Source organism: Micropterus dolomieu, linkage group LG13, assembly GCF_021292245.1.
Source record: "Micropterus dolomieu isolate WLL.071019.BEF.003 ecotype Adirondacks linkage group LG13, ASM2129224v1, whole genome shotgun sequence".
Taxonomy (NCBI): domain Eukaryota; kingdom Metazoa; phylum Chordata; class Actinopteri; order Centrarchiformes; family Centrarchidae; genus Micropterus; species Micropterus dolomieu.
The window spans coordinates 1,033,172-1,043,247 of record NC_060162.1 but is presented as its reverse complement, the minus strand read 5'-3'; the positions used below and the strand labels follow the sequence as shown (position 1 = coordinate 1,043,247).

The window sequence follows — 10,076 nt, the reverse complement described above, 5'->3', positions numbered from 1 at the left end:
CCATCATTACAGTGAGCAGTGAATATCTCTCTGTCTCTGCAGTCATGATGCGTTCAGGGACTCTCAGCACTTTATTTCCACTGTGGACTTGAGTGAAATCTGCAGAGTAAACAGAGCTGATGGCCAAAGTCTCTGCAGGTCTCAGTGTGTTCACTCCAATACGTTAACATGAGAGCTGAAAGGAAGCTGGCTACGTTACACAGCCGCTCCACTTCTGGTCTGAACAGGACTGAAGTCCCTGCTGGTCTTTATACTGGATGTGCTGCATCACTGACTGACAGCTGATGAAGGGAGTCTCTGTAAACTCTGATTTATGACTTCTGCTGTCTGTCTTCTCTCATCAGATGGAAGAAGTGAGAGTGAGTGGTGAGAAAGGTGGAGGTGCTGAGAGAGGATCAGCTGTGTCCTGATGATCCAGAGAGGTTGAAGCAGCAGCATCAGCTTGTGTGTGGAGAGGCTCTGACTGGGCCATGTTACTGGGAGGTAGAGTGGAGAGGAGAGCTTCATCCAGCAGTGACTGACAGAGGAATCCCAACAGTGCTGCGGTCTGAACTGCTCTGAGATCAGCTCCACTGTCAGACACAAAGTCAAGTCCACCATCATCCCTGTGTGTTCCTCTGGATGTGACAGAGGATCATCAGTGGATCTGGACTGCTCTGCTGCTGCTCTGTCCTTCTACACAGTCTCTGCAGACACACTGAGACTCCTCCACTACTTCTGGTCCACACTCAGCCACCTTCTCCACCTGGACCTGGACTTCATGTCAATCAGATGTCTTGCCATTTGCTTCATTACACAAAAGCTGACGCAAGCAAGGCTGCTTTGTATATACATCACACACATAAAAGGACAAATCAGTGAAAATAAATCGGTGCTTAAACTGTTGTCAGGAAAGAGGAATAAACTGAAAATGTACTGTTATGAATTTGTTGTTGAGACTGGTGCCGACTTTGGAGCAGAGGCAGGTGATGGTCCAGCAAGAGACACATTCAGTGGTGCCACAGGAATGTGTCGGCCTAGTGGAGCTCGAGGATTCAGTGAATTAGCCTGTTCAGAAGACTGAGACAGAAAGGGAGCACATCTGTTACCAATTAAGCCAATTATATAACTACTGTATAATGTTGACATGCTTTCAAAAACACAAGATAAAGAGGGGTTATGGAAAACTATACAGTGTATATGAAAAACTAAATAAAAGTCAACAAACATGTCTTCTAATGTAATTTTGTTGAACCCAGAAACTTCAGCAAAACGTTGCACACAGTTTTCAGATTTAACGTGCCCCTGATCTGTGTGATGTCGAAACACTTCCATAGACCTCTACGTTCAGTCTTGGGCTGCAGCTAACGATGATTTGAGTATTCGAAGCTTCGATAGATTATTTCAACGATTCATCGATGCGTCGTTTAAGAAGTACTTTTGCTTGGCGGCGGCGCTGGTCTCCAAACCATGTTTTGTCAAGAAAATAATAATAATGCATTTTATTTAATGGCGCCTTTCATAACACCCAAGGTCACCTCACAAACAATATACAGATCACTACATAAAACAATACACACAACAAACAAGCCGCATACAGATAAAATGCATTAAAAACTCAGTACATGTTATAAAAAAGCTTGTATAAAAACACGTGTCTTAAGATGCGTTTTAAAAGTCAACAAGCAGTCGCTATTGCGAACATCAAGGGGAAGAGAGTTCCACAGGCGGGGGGCAGCATAACTAAAAGATCTGGCAGCCATGGTATTTAGTCGAATCCGAGGTACCACAAGAGAAATTGAAGATGAAGATCTGAGAGCACGTGAAGGGGTGTAAACATGGAGAAGTTGTGTAAGGTATTGGGGTGCAAGATTATGAAGTGCCTTATAAGTAAGTAGCATCTTAAATTCAACTCTATACTTTACTGGAAGCCGGTGCAATCGCTGAAGAACTGGAGAAATGTGCTCAGTATAAGGAGTTCTAGAAAGAACACGAGTTGCAGAATTCTGAACTAACTGAAGCTTATGTAGCAATTTGGAGGGAACACCTGTGAAAAGAGGATTACAGTAGTCTATACGTGAAGTAACTAGTGCACGAATAAGAACTGCAGTATTATTATTTGAAAGAAAGGGGCGGAGACGGTTAATATTACGCAAGTATGCGATCTGCGTGATATTATTAATTTGAGCTTCAAAGGATTGTGTGCTATCCATGATGACACCCAAACTTTTAACCTGTGAAGAAGGATAGATTACAGTATTGTCAATGTACAAAGAAAGTACACGTGAAATGTGAAACGGGAAATGAGCGATCCTGCGCACAAAACAGCTGTTGTTAGTTGTTATAAAGATAACAGTTAAAAAGACAAAGAATCTGGGTTAAGGATGGATCAGCACACGCAGGCAGCAGGGATTGTCTGAGCTACAGAGAGCTGGAGGTGAGTTAAAAGGTGCAGCTCCCGACATTAACTCCTGACTGTAAGGTCACAACTCACGGCCCAAAAAGGAGAACAAACGCACGTGTGCACATTTTCAGCTGAGGACTGCGGCTTACTTTGGCTTCAACTCAACAATCAATCCTGGTTTCAGTTCAATGCTAAAGTTGCTGTTACTGTGACCTTGTCTGTGGTCCGGCTTTTTGTTCAGCTGCCGTCCTGCTGTTGACAAGGAAACCTAAGTTTCGTTTTACGGTGGACGGACTGACTTCACAGAGTTGTTGTTTTCTTTATCTTGAAATAATCCCATACTTTGGACACTTTCTTCTTTGTCCCTCGCTATTTTCTGTCTCTTTGTCACTTTGCAAACAGCTCCATTATAATAAAGTCCTGTTCACAGCGATGAGCGACAGTAATAAATGTCCGTGCGAAACACTGTGCTGTATAGTTACATGGATTAAACGAAGCATCGATGCAAAGAATTTGTCGAAGCATTTTATGAATCGATTTAATCGATAAATCGTTTCAGCCCTAGTTCAGTCCTGACAAAACGTAGCAGAACATTCATTTAAACAGAAACAATGCTTTAGTGAACACCCTGTTGTAAACGCCAGCTCACTGCACTGTCTTTTTAAAATGACTATATACACGTGACTGCTGAACAGAGTTTATCTTTGTTGTTAAAGTCAGCAACACTTTGCTGCGACTGCATCAGTACACCTGATTCCAATGAAGGGTAGCTGGTTCAACTACAACTAGAGAGTGCAGACGCCACATCCCACCAACAATAACCCAGACAAGCTCTCTGCTACATGTGGGCAAACATGTAAATAGTGAACCTGAGAATTTAATTTGAGCTACAGAGGCATTTACACATCTTCTGTGTGTGTGTCGGAGAGAAGACTTGTTAGTGAAAACACATTTGAAGGTCACCTTAATACTCCAGAGACCTTTCAGCTCCAGTATTACAGCCTTCACATCACTGGCTGACACAAAAATATAGCTGAGTCCTTCTCCTACATTATTTTAATAAGATGTATATTTCAAACAAATGAAACAATAAAAAACAAAGTTTCCAAAGAGAATAAAACTTCTCTGTAATAAATGAACTCAAAGGAGTTCTTCTGTGTTTGAAACTGTGGGCAGATCTGAAGGCATCATCAGCAGGTCGTCCACTTCCTCCTGCAGAGCTGCAGCTTTTTCATTCACAAGCATCTGGAACACAGAGAGACATCATCTGATAGACACAAACAGTCCACACGTTAATCATTGTGTCATCTTCAAACCCACGCAGCATTGAGGACATGTGAACAGGACTCACTTTAGCAGAGGCCACTATCTGCTCGGCTTGTTTCTTGTAGAGGTTTTCTATCGTCTTGGACAGAACAGCAGGGTCAGCGTTCGCCAGGTGAGTCAGCGTTTTATAGCCAGCGTTATACAGCTGCTTCGCTCTCGCCTGGAGGGAAGGAACAACAACAGCTGATCAGATGTGCTGTTGTGATTTTTAGTCTTCATTTGTTCACATTTAGTCAAAGTTTCTCCATCAAAAGTAGTTGAATCAGCTGTTAGCAGCTCCTGTTAGCAGTTAGCATGGATGTGCAGACAGACATCACTGGATTACTGTGAAACTGAAGAAAACTTCTCAGGCAGGTTCTGCAGAGTCTTTCTTCTAAGTGGATTTATGGACATTTGTTCTGGATGGACATCAGAGAAAATGAGATCCTCTGGAAATGGAAATCACATTAAATTATATAAATATATTTTTATGTCAGTAACAATTTTATTAGGAATGGGAATCACCAGAGGCGCCACGATACGATATTGTCACAATAATTAAGTCAGGATGCGATATTATTGGGATTTTACACATATTACGATATATTGCAATTAATCACCTTGATGGCGGTGCGAGAGACCTGTGTTCAATCCCCCACTGTGACCAGCGTCAGCTAAATGAATAAATGTAATCTAAAATGATAAATTTCTTGCTTGTTCATCTCACTTTTTCAGTCCACTAGATGGTGGTATTCCAGTATTACCACGGAAAAAATAGCGATACTGGGCTGTTTATTTTATATGAGCATTTATTATGCAAAAAAGTCAATATTCTCTTAACTTATCTAATAACCTGATCTATTTCAAGGCCAAACATCTGAACCGGTTATTTCTGTCATCTATAACTACAAGCAAAACACCTTTGTAAACTAAAACATAATCTACCTTCAGTGTGAACAATAAGATAAAAAGTTCAATATAATGTGACAGACAGACAAATTAACTATCAACTATTTAGTTGCAGGTAAAACAGTCCTTCACTCCTGAAAAATGTCTTTTCAAAAGCTGATTTCAGGGCTGCAAAATAACAATTATTTTTATAAAAAGGATTCATCTGCACACCATCATTTAATTAGAAATTTGTCAGAAAACAGAAACCTTTGCTGACCTCATCAAACGTCTTGTTTTATCGGACCGAACAGTCTAAAACAGAGAAAAGCAGAAACTTCTCATGTGAGAAGCTGGAACCAGCAATGTCTGACCATGAGTGCATTTGATAATTAACTTTAACTTTAACTTTAACTTTAGGGGGTGGCGATGGCGCAATGGATAAGACGCCTGCCTGTGGTGTGAGAGACCCAGTTTTGCGACCCGGGTTCAATCCCCCACTGTGAGACATCCACCATTGTGTCCCTGAGCAAGACTCTTAACCCCTCGTTGCTCCAGAGGCGTGCGACCTCTGACATGTATAGCAATTGTAAGTCGCTTTGGATAAAAGCGTCAGCTAAATGAATAAATGTCAAAATGTAAATGTTAACGATTATCTGATTATCAAAATACATGACCGATTTTCTGTTGATGTAATAATAAAATGTTTTACTCCTCAACCTAAAATTAGCAGCAGAACGTTCATCAGACGATTCCCTCCTCTCAGACTTGTGATGAATACATGAACCTCCACACTGACCTCCATGACTCCAGCCACCTCCATCAGAGGGATGAGCTCAGCCTTCACACAGTAGCTCAGCCTTCGCGTCAGCTCCGTCAGCAGAGCTTTGAACGGCCAGAACTCCTCCAGCTCCTGATCACAGACAGATTTAACAGACCTGGGATCAGTGATAATGTGCGCACACACACACACAGAGGAGGCAGTTTATACCAGACGTTAGTGGCGGTGAAACCTCTGTGAAGTGCAGCACGCAGGAGCAGAAGGCCGAGGAGGAGCTGAGCAGAGTCTGAACGAAGCCTCGGCTCAGCTGGAACTTGTCGGCCACGCTCCACAGGTTGGTCTCCTTCAGTAAGGAGAGCAGCACCAGGGCCAGGTACATCCTCCTCGCCACCTCCATGTTCACGCTCTGAGACACAACAACAAGACACCGTGTGGGTCAACGCCACCAGGACACCAGCTGCTTCCCCCCCACAAGAGCTCAGTAACCGTTAAGCTGTTTAGGTGTGAGGGGTGGAAACAACACAAAGGTTCAGCTGCTGATCGAGGGAAGTGCTGAACCTGCTGTGGTAGAATCTTCTTACCTTCTTCACCGTCTGTCCTGCAGCTTTTCTAGCAACAAAACTCTCCGGCACTCCGACGGCTGCAGACATCTTCTGCTCTGCAGTCGACAGCAGGGTGAACTGCAACAAACACAACTGACGTGTTTCCAGCGAGCTGTGACAAAGTGACTTTGTGATGTCTGACAGTGACTCCCTACCTGTCTGAAGAACGTCATCCAGTCGGGCTTACACTGTGAAATCATGTCGTACGGTGTGACCAGGTAGACCAGGTGGAGGCAGCTGTTGAGCAGCAGACCCTCCAGACCTTTAGAGAGGTCTTTGTACAGCACGTCACTGTAGGTCAGATCCACGGAGCCTGAGGACGCCGGACGGACACAAGTCAGAGCTGCACTCAAACATCAACTGTTTAACTAACTACACTGATGCCGGAGGAAAAACTCTATGCCAACATTAGCCGATTAGCAGTAGCGTACAGCTGGCTGATGGGAATGTCATCAGTACTGCAGGTATTTGGTCGTAAAGCAAAGTGTTGGACCTGACGATTCAGTTAGATTTTTCAAGGTTCTGCCTTTTGCAGGTTTCTGGGCTCAGTAACTGTGATGGTGATTCTACATGAAAAGTCAGTAGGATTCTTCCTGAGGGGAACATGAATGTCTGAACAAAATGTCATGACAATTCATCCAACAGCTATAATTATATTTCCATCTGGACTAAATATTTATCTCTAAAGTGCGTCTCTGAATTCAAACCCTTACAGACGCGACAGTTATTCACCTTTGTACGTAGCCTTTCCCAGCTTGGTGACCTGTAGAGTCTGACCATTAGCGTCTGCAGCCACAGTGATGAGGTCCTTCTCCTTAAGGAGGTGGACGCACTGCTGCACCACCTCCCACAGACTCTTCTCCACACACATCCGCTTCTGTTGGACGTACAGCAGCGTCCCACGCAGGAACTCTCTCAGCTGATCCTCTGACGTGGTGATCTGCAGCACAGCAGCACTGATTTATGTACAGTATCTCATTAAATATTTTTCTTATAGCTTTTTATGTAACAAAACTAAAGAAATGACACTTTGCTACAATGTAAAGCAGTGAGTGTGCAGCTTGTATAACAGTGTAAATCTGCTGTCCCCTCAAAAAAATACATCACACAGCCGTTAATGTCTAAACCGCTGGCAACAACAGTGATTACACCTAAGTGAAAATGTCCAAATTGGGCCCAAAGTGTCAAGATTTTGTGTGGCCACCATTATTTTCCAGCTCTGCCTGAACCCTCTTGGCCTAGAGTTCAGCAGAGCTTCACAGGTTGCCACTGGAGTCCTCTTCCACTCCTCCATGACGACATCACGGAGGTGGTGGATGTTAGAGACCTTGCGCTCCTCCACCTTCCGTTTGAGGAGCCCCACAGATGCTAAGTAGGGTTTAGGTCTGGAGACATGCTTGGCCAGTCCGTCACCTTTACCCTCAGCTTCTTTAGCGAGGCAGCGGTCGTCTTGGAGGTGTTTGGGGTCGTTATCATGTTGGAATACTGTCCTGTGGCCCGGTCTCTGAAGGGAGGGGATCCTGCTCTGCTTCAGTATGTCACAGTACATGTTGACATTCATGCAGCACTCATGCAGCCCCAGACCAGGACTCTCCCACCACCATGCTGGACTGTAGGCAGGACACACTTGTCTTTGTGCTCCTCACCTGGTTGCCGCCACACACGCTTGACACCATCTGAACCAAATAAGTTTATCTTGGTCTCATCAGACCACAGGACATGGTTCCAGTAATCCATGTCCTCAGTCTGCTGGTCTTCGGCAAACTGTTTGCGGGGTTTTTTGTGCATCATCTTTAGAAGAGGCTTCCTTCTGGGACGACAGCCATGCAGACCAATTTGATGCAGTGTGCGGCGTCTGGTCTGAGCCCTGACAGGCTGACCCCCCCCACCCCTTCAACTCTGCAGCAATGCTGGCAGCACTCATATGTCTATTTCCCAAAGACAACCTCTGGATATGACGCTGAGAACGTACATTCAACTTCTTTAGTCAACCATGGCGAGGTCTGTTCTGAGTGGATCCTGTCCTGTACAACCGCTGTTTGGTCTTGGCCACCGTGCTGCAGCTCAGTTGTAGGGTTGTGGCAATCTTCTTATAGCCTGGGCCATCTTTATGTAGAGCAGCCATTCTTTTTTTCAGATCCTCAGAGTTCTTTGCCATGAGATGCCATGTTGAACTTCTAGTGACCAGTATGAGAGAGTGTGAGAGCGATAACACCAAATTTAACACTCCTGCCCCCCATTCACACCTGAGACCTTGTAACACTGATGAGTCACATGAGACCGGGGAGGGGAAAATCACTAATTGGGCCTAATTTGGACATTTTCACTTAGGGGTGTCCTCACTTTTGTTGCCAGCGGTTTAGACATTAACGGCTTTGTGATGTGTTATTTTGAGGGGACAGCAAATTTACACTGTTACAAGCTGCACACTCACTACTTTACACTGTAGCAAAGAGTCATTTCTTCAGTTTTGTCACATGAAAAGATATAATCAAATATTTACTAATATGTGAGAGGTGTATTCCCTTTTGTGAGATACTGTATCTGCCTTGTGGTAATGTGCTTATGTTTGGAAATAAAAACCAGAGAGGGATTTACATTTAATCCGATGAGGGACAGGATCAGACTCAGGATGCCCTTCCCATCGTCATGCATCAGGTTGCTGAAGCAGTTTTCCATCGGGGCACACACAAGTGTTTTAGCCTGAAACACACAAAATACAGAAAGATGTGAAAGAACAGAACGAACGTATAAAATCATCTTTAGGGTTGTGAAGTGTGAGGGACTTCTTTTACTGATCTCCAGAGCTGAAACGATTAGTTAGCAAATTCATTGTCAATCGCCTTTTTGTTTTAAGCAAGAATGCCAAAAATAATCTGGTTCTGGCCTCTCAAATGTGAATATTTCCCAGTCCATCATGGTCCCATCTAATCATGTCCTCGCCTTTATAAAACCTGAACCAGCTGTTCAGTGGTGCCTGTCCTGTATTTAGTGAGCTGCTGCGAGTGTAGTCACCATGTCTCGGTCCTTGTCCTGCAGGATGAGGATGCTCTCCCCAACAGTGTCGATCCCTGCTCGACCCGCCCGACCCACCATCTGCTTGTACTGGCTCCTCTTCAGGAAGTCCGTGGCCACGTACGGTGAGCGCAGAATCACTCTGATTGGAGGACACCAAGGTCAAAGACTCAGTTTATCAACTCACGACACAAAGACTCATTACACTTTTTTATATTAAATAGTATTAAAGCAGTACTTTACCACTTGCAGTAACACCAGTATGGTCCTTTAATGGAGCTTTCTGGAGTTATTCTACATTTTCCTTCTTGTCAATAAATCTCATGTTCAGACTCAAACCAGCAGCGAATGTATCTCCTAAAGAGTCCTGTGTGTGATGTCTCTAATTCCTCTGAGCCATAAAGCTCAGTTGTCCAGAAACCATCAGTGAGCCTCACTGCTGCACTGGGTGACATGTTCCTTCTTGTGTTGTAATGTTGAGGAGAGGTCTGTCCTACCACTACTCCTACTCCTACTTCTTTGTAGTAGTAGTTCCCGTCCATTTTATTTTTATAAACTGGTTTGGGCAAGCCACTATATACAGTGGGTACGGAAAGTATTCAGACCCCTTTAAATTTTTCACTCTTTGTTTCATTGCAGCCATTTTCCAAAAATCAAAAAAGTTCATTTTATTTCTCAGTAATGTACACTCAGCACCCCATCTTGACAGAAAAAAACAGAAATGTAGAAATTTTTGCAAATTTATTAAAAAAGAAAAACTGAAATATCACATGGTCATAAGTATTCAGACCCTTTGCTCAGTATTTAGTAGAAGCACCCTTTTGATCTAATACAGCCATGAGTCATTTTGGGAAAGATGCAACAAGTTTTTCACATCTGGATTTGGGTATCCTCTGCCATTCCTCCTTGCAGATCCTCTCCAGTTCTGTCAGGTTGGATGGTAAACGTTGGTGGAACCAGGCACTGCTCATCACCTGTCCAATACAGTCTCAACAGTGAAGCATGGTGGTGGCAGCATCATGCTGTGGGGGTGTTTTTCAGCTGCAGGGACAGGACGACTGGTTGCAATCGAGGGAAAGATGAATGCGGCCAAGTACAGGGA

General features: G+C 44.0%; 2 protein-coding genes across 4 annotated transcripts in view; one reads left to right on the top strand and one right to left on the bottom strand.

Moving 5' to 3' along the window:
• LOC123981787 (NACHT, LRR and PYD domains-containing protein 12-like) overlaps positions 1–554 on the top strand; it is a 42,296-nt gene extending 41,742 nt beyond the window's left edge. The window contains exon 11 of the mRNA XM_046066968.1: positions 345–554. Within this exon, the coding sequence (XP_045922924.1) occupies positions 345–357 (13 nt within the window). The 3' untranslated portion in view covers positions 358–554. The remainder of the gene's footprint in view (positions 1–344) is intronic.
• Positions 555–3,240: 2,686 nt separating this feature from the next.
• The window catches only part of helq (helicase, POLQ like), a 17,480-nt gene continuing 10,644 nt past the window's right edge, over positions 3,241–10,076 (bottom strand). For 2 of the 3 annotated variants that reach the window (XM_046066964.1, XM_046066963.1), the window contains exons 11-19: positions 8,975–9,116; positions 8,558–8,662; positions 6,692–6,899; positions 6,115–6,272; positions 5,939–6,037; positions 5,590–5,763; positions 5,376–5,489; positions 3,735–3,869; positions 3,241–3,628 (exon numbers count right to left, since the gene is read on the bottom strand). In XM_046066964.1, coding sequence (XP_045922920.1) covers positions 3,524–3,628; positions 3,735–3,869; positions 5,376–5,489; positions 5,590–5,763; positions 5,939–6,037; positions 6,115–6,272; positions 6,692–6,899; positions 8,558–8,662; positions 8,975–9,116 — 1,240 coding nt within the window. In that variant the 3' untranslated portion in view covers positions 3,241–3,523. Of the gene's footprint in view, positions 3,651–3,734; positions 3,870–5,375; positions 5,490–5,589; positions 5,764–5,938; positions 6,038–6,114; positions 6,273–6,691; positions 6,900–8,557; positions 8,663–8,974; positions 9,117–10,076 lie in introns of all 3 variants that reach the window. The other variant, XM_046066965.1, reaches the window with a different exon arrangement.